The sequence below is a fragment of the Anolis carolinensis genome, chromosome 4, assembly GCF_035594765.1.
Source record: "Anolis carolinensis isolate JA03-04 chromosome 4, rAnoCar3.1.pri, whole genome shotgun sequence".
In the NCBI taxonomy this organism is placed as follows: Eukaryota; Metazoa; Chordata; class Lepidosauria; order Squamata; family Dactyloidae; genus Anolis; species Anolis carolinensis.
The window spans coordinates 41,174,864-41,196,332 of NC_085844.1; the positions used below are offsets into that span (position 1 = coordinate 41,174,864).

The window sequence follows — 21,469 nt, forward strand, 5'->3', positions numbered from 1 at the left end:
CCAAACTGACTATCTCAAGAGTAGATGCAATTTAAATCAGTGGGATTGCTACAGAGTAGACATGTATAGGATTGTACTGTAACTGCTAAAGCTAAAAACCAGAAAAACTATAGGATCTAGGCAATGTCTGCAGAGAAAACCTACTGGAAACAAAGGAAAGAACTTGGAACTAGCCTTTTACATTATTATAATTCTTTTTGGTTTCATCTTACTATATTCCCCAATTAATACTGATATTAAATTAAGTCATTAAAATTCATTAATAAGGGTACCTTTCCTTTTATCACATTCAATAAATTATCAGAAAATAGAAGTTATACATCTTATAGCTGTGTGGGAAGGAGAATGGGGGAAAAGGAGATGAGTATGAAAAAAATGATTTATGGAATATTATGTGAGTTAACAATGAGTTATTAAGTTTTACATGTGAAATAATTTTTAATTTATTTATTCTTTCATCTTTTAAAAAGACAAATAAACAAACATTGTTCTGTTATTAACCAGACTAATTAATGTGATTTCTTTGGGACGAGAGCAAAGCTTAGTTTCAGAAAGAAGAAAGTAAAAATGTAAGGGAAAGTAATTTCTCTGCTTAGCAAGAACTACTGTCCTCAAGTGACCAGGACTATGTGGGAAAAAAAGCTTCTGGACTTCCGGGGAGTGAGAAAAATTATGACTTTTAGTTATTTCTTTTCTCCTATATACCGTATTCAGAAATAATTACAGTAGACCCTCCATAAAAGTGGTGAAAAAACATGATTTAAAAACCAAAATTTTAAAACTGGAGAGAACACCTCTCTAAAGAATTGCTAGGTCTTTCAGGGTAACTCGGTGGGTCAACATTTGTCAGATGTTGACCACAGAATTGCGCTGGGGAACCTACAGATTCCTAAAAAGGACAAACTAATCAAATCCACAAATAATCAAGGAAAAATGTTAAACCCCAAAATGTGAAGGGCTGACTGTAATATTACTTGTGGAGAATTACAATGCACCCCTTTATAAGTTTGTTCACACAGTGCTATGTATTTGGATAATTTAGTGAAAATGCTTTTCTCAAATCCATTTCCACTCACTCACACTTTCTAAGCCGCTTTTTATTTTCCTATCTTGCACCTCCTTTTCAATCACCCCCTTTACATTATAATCTATGGGGCACAGAGAATATATTTCTTTGTTAGACACCTTCACCATTAAAACTGGATGGCACAGGTTGAGATCCCTGGCTCCTGCACACAAAGGAACATGTGCTCTATAACTGAGCTTTGCAGATCACGTTTCTGTCCTTGGAGTAGGAAGGCAGCAAGAATGCAGTGATTTACTTACACTATAAAAGGTTTGGCATATGCTCAGAGTCTCTCAATAACCTCAGACTAAGAACTCTATAGTTTTGATCCACTAAGCAATCTTGGTAGCTATCCACTTATTGCTGTACCTGAGGTGGTTCAATGCCCTTTAAGTGAAATAAACAACTTCTTATTAATCTTTAACAACAAAGGTCATTTGAATAGTGGGTGGAGGAAAAGAGAGAGATGCAGATGAGTGACAAACCAAACTGAAGACATGGTAAGCTGGGCCCCCCATTCTTTGGAATAGCCATTCCCACCCTGACAGTTCCTAGTCGTGGACTCCCACCATTTCCAGGCAACAATCATGTTATGCGTTTCATAAGGACAAAAACAGCCTTTTTGATTACTGTTAACAAAATGTGCTCCTTATGGTCAATCATGCATTATTTTCTCTCTCTAAATCTGATGCTGTGATCCACACTAATGTTTTAATAAACAAATTAATCGACAGTAACTACCCAATTAAGCAGTTTCAATTATTAATATTTATGGAAGTGAATTAATTTTTGAATGTCAATTTCTAGTGTTCAACATTGCGAATTAATTTTCAAACCGAATACACCAGGCACTGAGAATGTCATGTAGCATATTATAAATGGCAGAAAACAAACTGGACAAGCTACAACAAAGAAAGAAGCTTGCTCTGTTGTGTTGTACACAAAATGTATTGCTTTGCTGTCCTTTAAATAAAATGTAGTTGCCCACTAGGCAATTTTCCCAGAACTCTCTCAGCTCCAATAATTACCCTCTTTCCACAAGGAAGGTATCTCGCCAAACTTTGGTTTTCTTGTTTGTTCGAAACCTGAAATCAAAATAATAATATTTACAGTTGGGATCTGTGACCATGTTTGTCTAGGCAATGAGTGGGAAACAGTTTCATTTCCCTTCAAATCAGCTATTTGTTCACATTTTCCCACAGTTTTATAAACTTGCTCTTTAAAATAGTTTTTGAGCTGGCAACTCCAACCTGAGCTGCCAACTCCACTGTTTTACCACATTCATTTTCAGTTGATTGATTTGCTATCAAAAGCCATGCTCACATTCACTAACCTGTTTCCTGGTTTTTCAAGGTCTAGGAGTTTTAGAACAGATTTGCCGTCCATATCTGGAGGTGTGTCAAGTCCTGCAATATCCAGAACTGTTGGAGCAAGGTCAATATTCAGCACTATTTGAGATACTCTACAAAGTAACAGAAAAGGTCAGAGCTGTATTAGGCACATTTGAAGTAACCTTTTACATCCTTGTGGAATTTGAAATGGCAATTAATCCTGGTGTGGTATTTTGATATACAGTTATATATTTTTTCAGGAGATAAGTCTACAAATACTTCTGACTGGACTGTGCAATTATGGGTAGACATGCTAACACTATTAACATGAATCTATGTTAGGCAGAGAAGTGCAGCAAGCTATCCCTTTCTGACCAGGCGCAGTACAAAATCTATATTTATCTATTGTGGTAAGCCACCATGGGATATCCTTACATGACCCCCATTAACACCATTGTTTCAAGTCACCCAAAATATGCAACCATGTACAGGTTACAATAAAATGTGAATATTCTGGTATATATTTAAAGAGCTTTAAAAACTATATTTACAAGGGGGTGGCTTGTTCTTAGCCAATTCTTTGCAATACTCTACATAGACAGACAAAACAAAACAGCAGCCACTAAGGATGACAATCAAATGTGCTTACAAATATTTTACATTAGGTACAACAGCTGTGCTGCAGACATAGAACGTACACTGATCCCGGCTCTATACTTGGACCACGAATAAAGAATGGAACACGAATATCGAAGTCATATGGCATTGACTTCCCCTTGACCAGTCCAAACTGCCCAATATGGTAACCGTGGTCGGCAGTATAAATAATGTAAGTATTCTCCAGTTCTCCAGTTTCCACTAGCATGTGATATAACTGAAATACAATAAACAAAAACCACTAATCAACAAGGCGGAAAGCTAAATCAATTCCAGCAAATAAACATATATTAGCATATATGAGCATTTACATTTCACCTCTCTCATAAGCTGTATACTAGTAAAATGACTAAACTCAGAAGTCAAAATAAGGGTTCATTTGGGGGCAAAAAACCCCATTAGCATATTTGACTCAGAACGTTTACATACTGTAGTTTATAAGGGGATTGTGGTTTAGATATAATAGTTTCCCAATAAAAACATCCAGTCCAGTGAATGACGATATTTCACAGCATGGAAGTCTGTGAACTCTTGCCCTTTTTGTTTTGTTGGTTGTAACTCAAACAGTATTCTACTGTTGGGCAAACAGCTATAATTCATGAAAAGATCTTCATTTTGTGTAATTATAGAGCCACATAGATATAAAGAGATGTTGTACATAGAATCAGACTATAAGTCCATGTATGCAATATTATTCTACAATTGGACCCTCATGTTTGCAGATTTGAATTTTGTGGATTTGATTATTAAAATGTTCTCTTTAGGAATCTCCAGATCCTATGGTTGGTTTTCACTGGAGTTGACCTTAGTGTCATGCTTGATGATCTAGAGATTCCTAGAGAGGTGTTCTCTCAGATAAATAAAAACCCTTATTTTTATTTGTAGTTTTTCACCTTCACTTTCAGGGGTAGTGATAGAGAAATGTTCTCGGGATTTTCAGTCTCATGTTCAACTTGGCTGGGAGCTATGCACCTTAATTTTGTGTGTGGAATACACAAGAAAATGCATCAACCATGCCTTAAACTTAGTTTGTAGAACTCTGTACACTCTTTCTTTTCTACAGACTGTTGAAAATGAAGAAGCAAGATGTTTATGCAAATGCAGCATTCACAACAAAAATGCTAAGGTAGACCTATTTCAGGATCTTTTCAATGAGTACAGAACATAAATGACAGTTAATTTCACTACACTATACTTTTCATCAGCACCAATCTCCTATATCAGGGCTGATGATCTTTAAACTCTGCAAATATAATTGAATTTCAGTTCCCATAAGTTCCAGCAAGACCAGGCTATATATAGGTCAATAACAAGTGGAAGGTCAAATACTCCTGATTATGTTTATACTATTAGTAGTACACCATTATCACGAATACTACTACTATCTTAATACTACATTATTTCCATTTATATCCCACTTTTTCCCTGGCAAAGAGGCCCAAGGCAGCTGATAAATATCAAAACAAATTCAGGTTAAAATACAGGATCATGAATAAAAGTACACATACATTATTATTAAGATGCAATTAAACAATTGTACAGAAGTAAAACAATTTAAATTCATTACAGGAACAAAGATAAAAATAATCTAAACTGCATATATTAAATCTTGTTAGTGCCAACTATTAAATTAATGGGATCTACCTATGTGTTGGCTTCCCCATTGAACTATTGATTGAATGGGTCTACTCTAGTTGGACTAATCAACGTGATGGAAGCAATTATATTAATGATGTAGCCCTTCCTCACGCAAATAACTTTTCCTCTTGCAACATAGAAAGTGGAACACATCTTTTTAGAGTCCACTCAGTACCAGTGGGGAAAACAGTACAGTACTGTTTACAGAGTTTTTATTTCCTCACCCTTTCCATGGAATCATCAACAGATAGAAGGGTTTGAAGTCTTTTGCGCTGCAGGACATTTGTAAATTCCATGTGGATAGGAAGCATAGGGCCTGTATATTGCATGATCCAATGTTTATCCATATTTGGTGCATAATTGTAACTGGGAGTTCTGGGAGAAAATAAAAGGAAAACACTGATGTGAAGTTTTTACCATCATTTACTATAAAAAAATTAGATTTGCAGTTTATGCACAATACACTTGACTTGAACTGTACACTTTGTAGAAAACAGTCTTTGCAAAAGGAATGTGGCAAAATTATGAAAGGTAAGTTCATAAATCAATAACAAAAAAGGCAAATACATAATGTACTCACTTTCCAACTAGTCATCCTGATGAAATAATGTTAGGTCAAATATAAAAAAAATGCCTCTGTGTAAAATCTGCCCAAGCTAGAACATTATTTACTGTATGCAAAAGACTCTCATACAGCAGGGCTCTTCCAGGTTTAACCAAAGATGGAAGAGGACATTTAAAAAGTTGCCCTTTTTTGTTACTGCAAGGTCCTCAGACATGGCATTCTTCAGTTTAAAAGACCTACCAGTAGGACTGTACAGAGCGTTGGAAGAGATACAGAAGTAATTAAGGACCTCATCACATGATGTTGCCCAACGTGGGCGATAGCAGGAGGATTCACCTGGCAGCAGGGCGAATCTGTTGAGCAGTGTGGAAATCAGACACCCTGCATGCTGCATTCCCCATCCCGCAGAGGAAATGTTGCCCCATTGCTGACAACAAGAAAATGGAAAGCCTCTTGTGTTCTTGTTGCTCTGTTGTATGACACTTTCACCACAGTTTGGGGATGAAGCCCTGCCAGAAGTAGCAGGGCCATACCAAGAGAGGAGGTTAAAATTTCACACACACCCAAAATGTGTCAGGCTAAAAAAAAACCTGATTTACTCATAAATTGGTTAACCAGTAAAAAATTCAAGAGGAAAACAGGTTTGAGGGGGGGGGTTGAGCCCTTAAACCCTCCCCCTCGGGCTACGGCCCTGGGAAGTAGCTCTACGTCATTTGATGGGATCTGTCAGGCTCTGTCCCCGAACAGTGGTGAAAGTGTTGTACAATGGATAAATTTGCCCGTGTGATGAAGTCCGTAGTTATCAAAATTGTAGTTGCTATTTCAAAGTATCAGAGTGCAACTAAGTAACAGCTCAAATTGGTGTAACAATTAAGAATTACAGAAGCATTTCGAGAGGAATTTTTCACATTGTATGCCCTTTTCTATTCAATCCTAAACTTCTGTCCACTCTAAAAAAGGCAATACAAAATCGACACAAAACTGAGAAAACAATATAATAAGTTACACTTGCATCAAGTAATGGCAACAGGTTCCTTTTCCAGCACAATAACAAGTAATGGAATGATTTATTTTCTAAAAATTGCTTCCCAAGTTCTGGGGATTTTCACTGGGACTGCATATTAACAAAAATCATACTTTTAAGCCAACCTAGGGCTGCCCCCCACCCCAAACTTACCGGCGGGGGTGGCAGCGGCAACCATTGGGTCGCTCGCCGCAAAACAAGGAAGTATTTTGTATTCTCACGAGATCTTGCGAGATTTCCGTGAGATCTTGCGAAATCTCGCGAGAATACTAAATACTTTCTTGTTCCACAGAGAGCAACCCAATGGCCGCCGCCACCGCCCACCACCACCTTCAGGGGCCTCAATGAAGACCTGGGCCTGTCCCCAATTGTTAATGATAGAAGAAACCCAAACTTTGTTTCCTCAGCCAATGGCCATTCTCAAAATATACCATAGACCTTCATCTGGCTTTCAGAAGGGATTCTATACACCTGGGAAACTATGCAGAGATGCAGAAGTATTTGTTTTGGTAGAGCCCCACTGAATTTAACAGAACCGTGCCAACAAAAACTTCACTCAGGATTTTTGCCAGAATGTACATTAATTTTAATGATAATTCTACTGTGGTTTTTCTATAGCTTTCTCCCAAATCTATTATTACAGTTGAATGTTTTGCTGGATCTTTTTGCTCAGTTAACAACAAGCACCTGTGCAGCACATAACTAGATACGTTTTGCACATGTTATACACACTAATAAAATATTGCAAAGAGTTACATTACATCTAAATTACATTGCCTTGCTCAATATAGTGCATAGTACTAAATATAAATCATGCTTAATGCATTACAAATTCCACTCACAGAAATGTTATGCAAAATATTTAGCAATATATTTTTTGTCCTTCAAAATGAAGAGCATCAACACTCAGGAGACTAATTTTAGTAACATTCAACTTTCAGCTAAATATGGGAATTAATGACATCTCTTACCTTCAGTAAAATCTTTAAAGGATAAAATAAGTCACTTTTTGAAAAACAGTATAAAAGTAGTTTTGACATTGCAGTGCCATTACTCACACTGATACCTGATAGAAATGATAATATATGCCTTTTGATTGAAGAGAAATAATTTACTTTGACAATCCAGTCAGAGATGGATAGGTTAGAAATGTCTGATCATAATAAAAACACAGGCAGTGTCTACAAATTTCTCACCATTTTTCTGTCTATCTAAATCTCAACTTGTTTTGTGTGTATGTTTGTATGTACATTAGAGAAATAACATTTTAAAAAGAACTCCCCATTCATTCGGATAGTAAATTATTATAAAAGACTTATAAAATTAAAAGTTTCAAATTGCAGAGTAGTTGTAAGGGGACCATATAACATTTTTCAGAAAAAGGAAAAAAATAAAGGAAAAAATCCACTTCCTGCACAGGTTCTCATGTTGCCATTTTAAGAACAGATAAAAACAGTGATGTCAAACTGTTGAGCTCCACTGTACCAGAAGCAGGTATATCCCTCACATTAAAGACCTAAAGCCAGCCCCTTTAGAAGGTAGATCCCAGGGAAAAAGGACCATTCGTAAGATGCTAGCTGATAGAACCACCCAGTTCACATGTTGTGTTTGATGTTCCTGAACCTTTCCTGGTAACCTCAGGAATGACTGAGGATTATTTCCATTCACTAATGTTGAAGAAAAATTCAGCTGTTAGTCTGATAAACTTCTTTATGTTGAATGAGGAGAGCAGTCTATTTTTCTTTTGCCATCAACACAAAAAATGGTTTGCTGGCAGTTTAGAACTGCTTTTGAACTGGTTTCTCCATTGTTGTTGTTTTGTGCTGCACCCTGGGGTTGTTATCAAAAAATTAGACCCCAAAATTATGGGTTTTGAGACACGGCTCCACTGGAACATATAGAGAGCTGATGTTGCCTTTTCAGGAAACAATTCCTCAATTATCATAATCCTTTACCAATACATTTGGGGGGGGAGGGGGGAGGGCGGGCAATGGGCCTGCACAAGGATCTAGGGTCTTTTTTCTCTTCCTCCCAGTTATCTGATTTATTTCTGGGAGCGCTTTCTTGTTCTTGTCACCAAACTGAACTTCTCCCAAGGGCTTCCATGGATAAGACCGCCATCCTAAGAACATTTTTATCTCTTTGGATTGACACATATTGTATTAAGCAGGGCTGGAATATTAAGACCCATTTCAGGTCATTATTGCTTGCCCGCACCGCATTCCTTTCCAATCTTGCCCCCTCAATAAACAGACACAAGCCTTCAAATAAACCAACGATGGCTTATTAAATTTCCCTTTAAATCCAGAGACCAATCAGCATCAATAACAGGCAGCACACCCCAGCTAACTTGCCTGGAAATCCCAGCCTGCCATAATCTGGACCAGTCAACAGGACAGCATTAGTCCTTTGTTTCAAACTGCTGTCATAGTGCTATAAATATTTCTATATGTTTGCAGTATGTCAAGTTTTTGGATTGCTGTCTCCTTTGACATTCTCTCAGGCTATTGAGAATAAAGCCTCTGATTTTGCCTTCAGCCCATCTGTGTCTCAACTGGTCCTTTGGAAGCTTGGCACAAAAACAAGATTTTAGGGGAGCTAAAATCACATAACAGAGTGATTCTATAAATGAGACCTTCAAAAGCCCTAGCCATCAACAGCCCTATTCAGGTCTGGCAAATTCAGGGTTGTGGCTTCCTTGATTGAGTCAAAGCGTCTGTGATGTAGTCTTTTTTCTTTCTCTACTGCCTTCCACTTTTCTAATGAGTCATAATGTCAAATGATATGGCCTCACTTTGATCATTTTTTGTTTCTAGAGAGGGTTCAGGTCTGATTTGCTATAAACTGTTGTCTTTTTGGCAGCATGATATCTACAGAGTTCTCCCCCAGCACCACATTTCAAATGAGCTGATTTTGTCAGCTTTCTTCGTTGTCCTGCTTTCATAACCAGACACGGAAAAAGGAAATGATATGGCAAAAATTATCCTGATTTTGGTATTTCATGGTAAATATAATTGAGGATCTTCTCATTCCTTCATAGCTGCATTTCCAAGTCCAAATACAGTAGAGTCTTGCTTATCCAACCTTCACTTATCCAACATTCTGTATTATCCAACGCAGTCTGCCTCCTGCCCAGATCCACAACTGTTTCTCTAGGCAGCAGCGGACAGTGGGCCAACACGCCAACAACAACACAAGTGCAGCCATGCTCCCAAACAAGTGGCAGACTTGTTATAAAACATGATGTTTTAGTGCTTAATTTGTAAAATCATAATGTAATTTGACGTTTAATTGGCTTTCTCTTCATCCCTCCTTATTATCCAACATTTTGGCTTATCCAACGTTCTGCCAGCCCGTTTATGTCAGATAAGCGAGATTCTACTGTATTACTCAAGCTCTGTAGTCACCAAGAAAAATACTATTCAGTTTTCCTCAAAATTAAGCCTCTTGTATGCTTTATTCTCAATTTGTGCATCAAATAGAAGTAAGTAATGTTTATTATCTCCACTAAATTGCTTTCACACTTCATATCAGAAGATGATAAAGCCTATGTTCTACATCTACATCATAATTGCCATCACACCACCTATTTTTAAAATTAAAAATGTTATCTTAATATAACAGTAGAGGGAACATTTTTGACTTGTCTCAGAATGTTCTATGGTTTGAGTGGTGCACTCTATTTATAATCAACAGGCCCTCTACTTAATATGTTATATTACAGTTCTTCAACAATGTCCATAACCTTCCTCGGGATTACAAAACCAATGAGCAGCCTTTGGCTATTTCCCTTCTCCGTTAGAGGTAAATGCTAAAGTTACATGATATCAAACATTCTGTATTATTTTGTTGAAAAGTTCAGATGGTCATATCCCAACATGAGGTGGAAAGGGAGAGGGAAGTGATGCAAAATGATGCTTGGCCACCAAAGGAGAATTTCCAAAGGTTAAAGTTCACATGACACTCTACCCACAAGAGGATTATATTAGAAGCCTCATGATTTTCATGGGATGTGCCACATGTTTTCCCAGGAGACCTGAAATTTCTTTTCATCCCATGGCTATGACAAGCGAGCAATGTCTCTTAGTAGTGAAGCCAACCCTTTAACAGCTTCATGCACACTGATACCTCAAATCGGCAGCATGTTTTCAATTTGTCTCACTTCTTCCAGCTGAAACAAGTGCAAACTTTCGGCAGTAACACAAAGTATTATACCATCTCTTACAGTCACAACTGACAAAATACATCTTAACACATCAAGAATATAATAAAAAGTAGAAAGTCTGGCTTTCCAGACTTTTTCAACAATCAGTCAAGCATAAATTTCCTTGCCTTTGAAATGTCTTATTTGTCTCAGTGAACACTAAGGACAAAACAGATTTCCAATATTTCTCAGGGGATTTGATCTGTCCTTTTGAATTATTTGCCTTTTACCTTCAGATTCAAATGCTTTGTCCTATTCACGTTCTCCATTCTGTCGCATATTTAGTACTATGCCTAATATTATGTGCATAGTAGGTTTTATGTGAAAAATTACTTGCATTATCCTACTATATGAAATTGCTTTTTAACCATGGCTTCAAATTATTGAAATAACAGGTTAAAAAAATTCTGAGAAGGTGAATTGGATTATACCAATTCAAATTGCAGGACAGAAAGCCATATTGTAGTCTGTCCTATGTGAAAACTTACTACAAATTCTTACTACCGCCTTAATACAGATATTAATTTGGCAAGTGGAAAAATTCCTCTGCTAGAAAAGCATCTGATACTATTTAGCTTAGAAAGGAGGACATGTGGGAGAAATAATTAGATGTATGTCAATTATGCAGAATAAGCAGTTAAAGGTTTTCTTCCTCTCATAATCCAGAAACTTCAGGTCATCTACTCATACTTCTTCACAAGTTTAGAAACTATGGAATATACTACTGCAAGATGTAGCGATAGCCAGCAGTTCAATTAATTCATGGAAAAAATAACTATTAGTGGTTGTAATTCTGCCTAATCCCTCCAGTCTTTGAAGCTTTCTGAGAAAAATACAGGGAAAGGTGTAGACACACTTATTCCTTATTTGTAGGATTTCCATAGGCCAAGAATAGCAATTGTGAAGCATATGGGCTACAGGTGGTCTTTGAGGGAACCCTACACTCCACTCCCACATTTTCAGTCTCAACAGATGTTTTGGGAAGTTTCTCTCCAAAACTGAAGACATTTTTATAGAGTCCTTCTAAACATTAAAGAGAGAGACATATCATTTCTGGTTGTACCAAATGGCATCTGCATTGGCACAGATGGCATTCAGTTGAAGCTGGGACTCTGGGAAGTGAACATGATCCTTTGATCTTGAGAGCATTCCCATCCCTTGCATAGATAATTGGGGAGGGAGTTACTTTATGAATAGAATGCTGCTCTAGATTATTTGTCTGTCTTCTTATGTTCTCAAGAGTAGGGTCATCAAGGATAAAATAAAAGTGGTAAACTGGATCCCAGGGTAAGTATAGACAACTGCAGTTGATGATGTTAGGTGAAAACAGAGTCAAAGCCTACTAATAGGCATCATTTCTGAAAAAGAATGTCATGGGTTATTATTTCAAAGCACAGCATTCAATTTAGGGAAGTATAAGTGTCAATGCCAGCTTCTACACTTGAGTGATTTTGGCTGCTGTGAAAATCAGCAGCATAGGCTTAAAGAAAATTTTGACTTACATGTGCTGGGAAGCATTTGGATAGAGTTTGGAGAACTGAGGTGCAGAGTCTTCAGGACCATGTGGGGCAGCATGACTGATCACCATCATTATAGGTCTGTGGGGATATATCCTCTTAGACATTTTGAAATAATGTATGCTATCATTCGTTATTAAATCTGTGAAATAGTCCTGAAACACAAAAACAAAATTTGTCAAGTGCATCAAATACCACTAGACTGCATTACACTGCTTTATTCTGCTATAGTGAATAAGAAATAAATATGGCTTTTAAAACTCAAGATCTGGCTTCAGAGGCTGGATGAAAGAGGAAGGACAAATCCAGACAGAGTCATTAATTCTGTTACAAAATCAGCCCTGCACTCAAATGAACAGCTGGTTTCCAGGATGCATTAACAAAAAGGATAACAAAGAAGAAAGGAAAAGAAAAAATAAAGTTGAGTAATTCAACATAGAAAGAAAGAAACGTGAAAGTAACTACATATCAACTTTATTTAGTAGGTCATGATTATATATATTCAGACATCAGTAAGAGAGAAGAGAAAATGGCTTATTAGAGTAAATTAAAAGATGTGGAGGAAACTGAATGCATGTCTTTTGGCTCAAGCAGAGTGTATTGCACTGGCCAACATACATTTGATGCCTCAAATGTTAGACCTGTTTCTGGGTATATTTGACCAGCTGATTCTAAAAATGGACCCAGTTTTCCCCTATCAGATCTAGCATTTGAAATACAGATGTCACCTACCAGTTAGCAACTGCTTGCCCAAAGAAAACCATGATGACCACCTCTAGGAAACTAGCACTGATGCAGTCTAGTCAATGCAATTTTCTAAATCAGTGACCCAAATAACTCCAGAAACAGGCCAAAAACCAAGACTCCAAGAATGTGCTTTTGTTAAGCTGTGTTATGTACCAGAAATAGAGCATCAAAAGATAACTTTTTCCCAGTTCTCATCAAAATGCACTTGATATATGATATATACAGTGCATATAACAAACATATACAGAACATATTCTTTTTTTACTTTTGAAAAATACTAACAGAATTCACAACCTGCTGCTCCTGTTTTCTGCTATTTACAATTTAGACAAATCATAGTTTGTTAGAAAAACTGAATAAAAATCCTATGGATCACATTAACCATAAATCACAGATAAGTGGTAAAAATCAAGAAGATATGCCAGAGTAAGCATGAGAGGTAGAGAGAACAGCAAGCACATGAGCCCAAGTTTCACTGTGACTTGTTCATGTTACATTAAACTACGATTAACTGATGTTTGGATACCATTCCCAAAAATTACAATGGCTAACCTCCATTTTCTAATTCTATTTGTGCATGAGGGCACATGTAAATTTATAAGTATTCTTACTACTTGTTAAAATATTCAAGTGATAAAAACAGTTGGGAGAAATTTTACAAAATGAGAAAAGAATTTAGCAAGCAATAGTAAGAAAATTTTGATTTTCTAAAAAGTCATAGCAAGGGACAAAATTCAAGGCACAATTTGGCACCACAGTCACTCACTTAGCCCAAATGACCTCTGGAAAAAAAATAACATGAATACATCTAGCTAATCTAGGATACTGTTGTTTTTAAATTGTACAGTACAGTTTTGAAAGCCAAAGCAGTGTCCTGCCAATAAACTTGACTTATTGTACAGCCAAGGTACAAAACAGGAGTCTGAAAGTAAAAGAAAGGGTGACGAATAAAACCCAAAATATGTAAATTCAATTATAATTCAACCACTTGCCACCTCTGACCATTTCGGTTTGGCCCAAAGAACTGGCGTGGGTGCCAGTGAGAAGTTCCAAGATAATGTTCACTATTTCAAACACTTCCAGGCACAACAAATCAATCACAGGACATAGAAGACTCTGAACAGCTGCAAAAGCAACTCGAAAGAGAGGCAGAGTATATTTCACACAACACTGATAGAACAATCCAACCGGCTGTGATCAATTTGCATGCCACCCTGAAGAAGCTTCCTTTCTCTACCCACCTCCTCTTTGCCCCCACAGAGCCCCTCTAATTCCCTTAAGTCCAAAGGCAGTTTGGAAAGAGAACTGTATTTATAGGAAATTCTCACTATAGCAGTGGTTCCCAAGCTTTTTGTGAAGCCCTTTTTAGAAACAATTTCTATGGCGGAGCCTCTTTGGCTTACCTTATGTTTTACAAGTTAATGGTGTTTAGGAGTAGCATTACCGGGGGTGGGTGGGTGGGTGGGGAGGATAGGTAGCAAGGAAATAGAAAACAAAGATATCTAAACAATTGTGTAATTTCCATGCAGTGAAATTGTATTTTAATTTTTTTTAACTTACCATATCTCAACTACCACCAATACACATGATATTGCCAAAACTTGGCTATACATAAATATTATTCCAATGTCTACTTTGAGAGATTTCAGGAATTCTTGAAGTGTCAAGAATGAGTGTGAAACTTCTCGAATGTGCAGTTCCAAGAAATCACTTTCATTTCCAGGAAAAGCCATTAAAACATGGCACACAACAGAGTGTGTGTGACAGGCTGGTGCCCCACTCATCCTTGTCACCTGTTTGTCTCATGCTACAATAATTTTGAAGCTAGCAGAATGACCAAGAGTTCTCTGCTAGAGGAGTTGTGAAATTCAACTTGGCAAATTTCCGCTCAGAATGTAACTTCTAGGTTTTTAAATTGTGGTTCGATTTTTTGTTTCTTATTCTGTAATTTTATTCAATTTTTATTTATTTTCTTTTCCTGGAGCAGTTGCAGAGTCCCTTGGGCTCCGTGGAGCACAGGTTGGGAACCGCTGCACTACAGACATTTCCTCTGAGGCTCCCCCTTAAAACTTGCCACCCAAACCCAAATTAAAAAATAATGGGGTGTGATGAAATCCCTGTGGAAGAAGATACTTTGCAATCATCATCATCACCATCATCATCATGAAACACACTTTACCATCTACTTTTCCAAAACCTCCAGGTAAATGCATATTTTGTGAACTTCTATGTTTTGTGGCATATCATTATAAGTAACACAAATAGGCTGCCAGCCAAAGACTAAGAGTGACCTTGAAGTTATAGCAAAAAACCCCAACTAATTATCATAAAATATTAAGTGATGTGTTTTTATGCATATTGTTTGAAAGCTTTGCTTCATGGTAAGTGGTCAGCAATGTTAGTTGAATAGTGAATGCCCCTTCCTTCTTTGAAAATACATTTAAGACAGTTCTTACAATACTCAATATTTAAAGTCACTGCTACAATAAAATAAATTCAATATAATTTAATTTAATCATGGAGAAAAAGGGAAATTACAGCAGACATTGTCATGCAATCTGTACAGTACCTTTGCATAATCAAATCCATGCTTCTCTTTGAGACCATTCCGACAAACAGTGTAATTATAAAAACGAGAATTCTTGATTAATCCCACCCATTCTCTCCAACCAGGAGGGATGTAGCTGCCATTGTATTCATTGAGGTATTTTCCAAAAAAAGCTGTGAAAAAGGACACAATTTATACTTGTTAAACCATTCAGTGAGGATCCTTGGTCTAGGTCACACTCATAATTCATAAACACATATTGGTATTTTGAAATACTGTAAGCTCTTAAGAGTCCACCAACTGGCTGATGGCAAAGTTAATGCGTTAGTTTCAAAGTCCATAATTTGGAAATATATATGCAGCTCATCCTGTTTCATTGCAATTTACAGGTGAAGTTGTTAAAATAAACCACAAAAATCACAGGATGGATTGCTTCATCTTTGAAAAAAAATTCAATATTGTAGCTGAATTTGAAATAAAAATGCTGTACCACAAATGGCTATTTCATAAATTTGATATTTTTAGTAATTCAGTTATTGAATACTGATACTGATATTAAAGTGGAAAAAACAATTTCTTGCTGAGCTTTTGAGTTTTGGCTATGTTGTATTTTTCTTTCTGTTAACATATCTTATTTGAATAATAATTTAGCAGTCAGTCCCAACTGAGGCCAGAGAACTGAATCTAGAAGTGCAGCAAGACAGAACTGAGATGTACTATTAAGGTGATCAACGAGACAGGAACTGGTCACAGTATTATTTTCAGGAATCTCCTTCCACTTATTCAGATGCAGAAACTAGAATAATTTCTTTGTTTTTTCAAGTGGGTGTAGCTTTAATTACTACAGACAGGGAAATAAAGTTAATTCACCTCATCCTTTCCAAGTGCAATTAACCTAACATAAATGCAATGAACCATATTCTTCTAGGCCAAAACAAATGCGAGATGAAATCATTTGTCTTAAGTGACAGTTCCCACCAACTGGATGTGCTTGCTCTCTTGGAAATCACTGCTATTTTAGAACTACCAATACCGCACCGTAGATAAGACTGGTGAGCATGATGAGATTTATATCTCACCAGCATCCAGGACTGGAACCCAGTTAGCCTGGTATCAGCAATGTAAAGAAAGCCTAGTATCAGTAATAGCTATGTGGTGGGATAAAGGCCTAATGTCTTCCTTCTATTCTGGCAAGAAACTGGAACAGTAGCAAAATGGGCAGCTTATGGATACAGATCACACATAAGTTAGTGGCTGAATACTTCACTTTCACTATGGCCTTTAGAATCTATTGTACAGTCCTGATCTTGTCAGAACTGTTTAGTTACATGTATGACTTTTCACAGATCATGCAGATAAGGGTAGCATTTTGGTGTTTTGTGTAAAATAACAGATGTATCATGGGCTACAGATCTAATGCCCATTGGCCTTAAATTCTTTCATCTGTTCTGATATTTGAATTCTTGTAAAGTTGTATGACAAAATTCTTGTAAACTTTTATGAAAATTAATAGATCTGATTTTGATTTATACTGGTCAGTTTTTATTAAATATGTTATAGAAAGTGAAAAAGGAAAACAATACAACCTTGTTGGTCATGAATTTTGGATATTACATTAATTTAATGGTTGAATTATAAATTTTATGGTAAATGAAATGATACTTGTTCAGGCCTTGGTGGTAGGGTTGTTGTTTGTAAAATGTTCACTGTTTTGTGTTCTGTTTCACTGTAAGTTATTAATGTATGTAAATAAAAATTAATATTAAAAAAACTTGTATAAAAAAGCACATACAAATAAACACAAAGTGACATGCCCCAACTGGTTGCAAAAGTAAAGTTTTGGACTTGCTCATGTCTCCGTGGTATTCATGATGGCCCCAGGCAACAAATATATTTAGAAACAGAAGCAAGGGAAACCAGGAAGTCATTTCTGTTTGTATAATTAATAAAATACCAAGTACAGATGAATGGAGAAAAAGACTCATTAAAATGTAATACCATTTCAGGGAACATCTTTTCATTATGGTATCTAATAGTGCCCACAGGGATAACTGCAAGGATAAATGCTTTTTTTCTTTTTTTCTTTTAATGAGACAGATTTTATCTACATACTGACAGTTTTGCTAACTGTTCCCAGGATACAGTGTCATTGTTTAAACACATGTAACATCGTTTGCCAGCAAAGAGTAATGCCAGGCTCTTTGAATTTGCTCAATTAAGGTTGTGTAAACAGCAGTCCGCAGAGGCATCAGCAATTATTAAGAAGCATTTGGTAATAAATAAGAAATAGGTCAGGAAAGAAATAAGCTGTACTCACTTAATACTTGACACAGACACCACTTTCATTTTCCTAAGCAGATAAATCTCAAAGTGAAAGAGGCTAAAATCCAGAAATATTTTTAAAAAGAAATATCACCATAGTTCAGGTTTTTTGAGACTCTAAATGTTGAATCTTTCAGTATAGCAAATTTCTTTCCCAATAGCGTAATGCAAGTATTTGTTTTGCAGAGCTAAACTGTTTAGCAGATATAGATACATGTACACATCCTGCCCTCCTCCGCACACCTGGCTCCCGTTCTGATCTTTTAAGTGTTTCGTAGCAAGATCTGAGAATTACATATCCTTCAACATTTCACCAATAATAATAATAATAATAAATTTATTTTTTGTATGCCGCCTCCATCTCCCCAGCAGGGGACTCGGGGCGGCTCACACGAGGAACAAGCCCAATATAATCACATAAAATCATAAAATAACAATTTAGACATCAGATAACACAATTGAAAAACAATTTAAACAAGTCATAGTTAAAATTGACACAGTTAAATGTTAAACAATCATCCAGGCATTAAAGGTCCAATATAGGATAACATCTGGGCGATAATCAAAACTGATTTAGGGAAAATTGGGATTCGGGTGGCCAAGCAACATCAGAGGGAGGTCAAAATGGGGAAAGTTCTTAATGACAAAGAACACACCGTGTAAGAGAGACTATAGCAATTTGCTTTTGTCTAAACCTCATGGAAAGGGAAAGAGTTTGTTCCCCCTTATCCTCTCTCTCTCCACTGCATGGTTAACTGTGGTCCAGCTACTTTGCACTTTCATCTCGCTTTTCAACAACTGAAGAACAAAGCAGGAGAAGGAGCAGAGAGAGAAATTGGGACATTCTAAAATTAGCTCAAAAGTGGAATGACAGATGATTTATCCAGATTGTCCCTGCCCAATTGGAATAGCTGGAAGTATGGAATTGATTGTGTTTGACTGAAAATGTTTACAGACTTCCCATATCTGAAAAGCTTGCATTATTAGAAGCTCCAGTCATGGGTTTTTAAAGTTCAGTTAAATGTGCTTTAAAAACCCATTAATGTTTATCTGCAATTCTATTCACACAGTATCCCAAACAGTTGCCTATGGAAAACTCAACAGCGGAACATAACTGAGTTCACAACGGATGTCCTCCGTATCCAATGATTTCTCTAAAGCTCTGTTACAGCTGTCCAAGTGGGCAACCGTTACTATATCTTCTTGTAGTAAATAGTTTTGTACTCCATATGCCACCACACCAGAAAACCAAAAAAGAAAAAAGGATTTGCCTTAGTCAACAGCACTAAATAGGTTCTGTAGGCATTCTGTTGATCATTTCCGCACATTTTTAAGTATTTGGCCCTTTTTAGGTCTATCCAGGAACAACCCGAAGGAAGGTTAATGGTACCTTCAAAATTGCCAGTTGCCAACACTGCATCTTGTTGGTGCCAAGAAAAGCCCGTAGTTTTACATGGGTCCAAAGACTTAATGCAACACAAAGGAAAGCAAGAGATTTATATATGGTGTGAATGCCTATTACTTTGATTTTTATCATTTTGATTCCACACATATACAACAGTGCTTATTCAAGATCGAACTGGTTTTATAGCATAATAATGTGTGGGAGAGCTTCAAAGTTGTGATCCCCCTTCCATTTCAAACACTAAATGAAATCTCTCCATCCTGAAAAACTGTGTGTGGACCAGGGATATTCTTAAATGTGAAAATAAGGCCATCCAGTTTAGTCATAGTAAAGCAAATAAATAGCGGCTGGAATGCGGTTGAGACATAAAATAAAGCAGTGAATCAGACTTTACAGTTCAAAGAAAAATAATCTGGTTTGTCTGACCTTTCCCACATCTTTCTGTTACATAAATGCTTCTTCGTAATTGCAGTGTCTTAGAGACATCTTGCTAGATAATACTTAAAGAAAAAGATACATATAGATCAATTTCTATGTATAGTGAAAACTGGACAGTGAAGGAAGTTAAGAGAAAGATCAGCTTATTGAAAATGTGGTACCGGAGGAGAGTTCAGCAGATACATTTAACCCAGCAAAAAGACGTTAATGGCTTCTAGAGCATATGAAGTCTGAATTTTCACTAGAATGCAAGGTAACTAACTTGAAGCTGTCAAACCTTGGATGTATCAAGAGATGATGCAGTTCACTTGAAAAGACTAAAATGCCTGGTAAAGTGGAACACACACTTTATGGAACGGATGATGTTAACTGAAATGTTCATTGCAAGACTCCTACTGAGCTTCAACAATGGCATATATCATCTACCCTTTCACTATGATCCTGGTAGCATCATTTTAAAAAGCATTGGCAGATTGAAAGGAGGCAACAATTTAATTAAAGATTTAAAACAGAAAAGGTCTCTTACCAGTCCTGTACCCAGTGTTGTTGAGATACACTGCAAAAGTACGTGGTTCATGTGTTGCTTGCCAGGAAGGTGAAGAGCAATTCTCATTGTTAGTGTAGATATTGTGATTGTGAACATATTTGCCTGTCAACATTGAGGAACGTGATGGGCAGCACATTGGAGTAGTTACAAAGGCATTGACAAAAGTGGCACCTCCGCTCTCCATTATCTTCCTGGTTTTATTCATCACTTGTAAGGAACCTAAACAACAGAAATACTGTATTAGTAACAATTATTATTATCAATAAAATTTTTAGAACTGATAAAAGAAAACATAAATCACCAAATCACTAACTATAGTGAAATGTATTTTATCTTATACTGTAGCCAATGTCCCATATTGCTGTTGACAATGACATGAAGATACTCTATGTAGGATAATTCATCCATATCTTCAACCACACAACATGACAGATCTACTGTGCAGAGGCCATTTCAAGTGGCTTCTACACAGGGCTACAACTTGCAAGACAAGTGCTCCCTCTAAGTGTTTCATTAATGTGCATCCTATTTGCCTTCATCAAGGATTATATACATGCGATCTACTATTGCCCAGCCCAGGTGTGGCCTCATTGGCTGAGGGCCGAGAAGTCCAGCCCCCCAGAAGTTCCTGCCCAGAAGGCCTGCCCCACTCCCCTCAAACCTCCCCCCTCCCATTGGGTGTCCCTTATATTTAAGGTACACACCTGGCAACCCTGGACACAATTTCTTGGCTTTCAGTGATTAGTTATAGCAATTGACAAGATATCAGATCACATAAAATTGAATGGAAGAGCATGACACAAAAATGTAGTCAAGCTGTGTGTCTGTATGTATTGGCGATTTATCTCAAAACATAGCAGTCACTAAGGTCTGTGAAACAATGCTTGTTCATCCAGACAACATTTCCACACATACATGCAAGCATAAAAAAGAATAAAACAAACAATACATGATGCAAATACCAACATATGAGCATGAAGTGGCCCCACAAACTGAAATAATAAAAATAAGTCACATGGAATTCTTAAAGTATATAGCATAGCATCAGGATTTTGGATTCACAAAATCAGGTGCACATCCACTCAGTCTAGATTCATTTACAACATATGCTATAGGGATCTTAATAAATTAAGGCACACAAATGGGAAGCACTAGAGTGATGAGCAATAATGTGTGTTTCTCTACTTTTGTATGGCAGGTTTGAGAATCCTTCAGCCCTTACAGGCTCACACGTGTATGAGTTACTTTTATGATGTTAGTGCAAGCTTTTAAAACTCTGCTTATTGACTGCTTTGCTAGAAATCAGTACATCCACATTTACATCTCACAGTAATAATAGATAATGAATTATTAATTAAACCAAAGAAGTAATACTTAAAATTACATGGTAGTCTTTTCCTAAGGCTTCATTCAACTCTGGACATTTACGGTATGCTGAGCTATCAGCTTAGCCACAACAG

At 36.8% G+C, this 21,469-nt stretch overlaps 1 protein-coding gene across 3 annotated transcripts in view; it reads right to left on the bottom strand.

The window, feature by feature from the left end:
• sulf1 (sulfatase 1) overlaps nt 1-21,469 on the bottom strand; it is a 118,212-nt gene that overhangs the window by 31,806 nt on the left and 64,937 nt on the right. For all 3 annotated transcript variants that reach the window (XM_062980280.1, XM_062980279.1, XM_062980281.1), the window contains 7 exons: nt 19,989-20,228; nt 15,319-15,470; nt 11,988-12,157; nt 4,917-5,067; nt 3,096-3,271; nt 2,400-2,528; nt 2,095-2,151 (listed from right to left, as the gene is read on the bottom strand). In XM_062980280.1, coding sequence (XP_062836350.1) covers nt 2,095-2,151; nt 2,400-2,528; nt 3,096-3,271; nt 4,917-5,067; nt 11,988-12,157; nt 15,319-15,470; nt 19,989-20,228 — 1,075 coding nt within the window. The remainder of the gene's footprint in view (nt 1-2,094; nt 2,152-2,399; nt 2,529-3,095; nt 3,272-4,916; nt 5,068-11,987; nt 12,158-15,318; nt 15,471-19,988; nt 20,229-21,469) is intronic.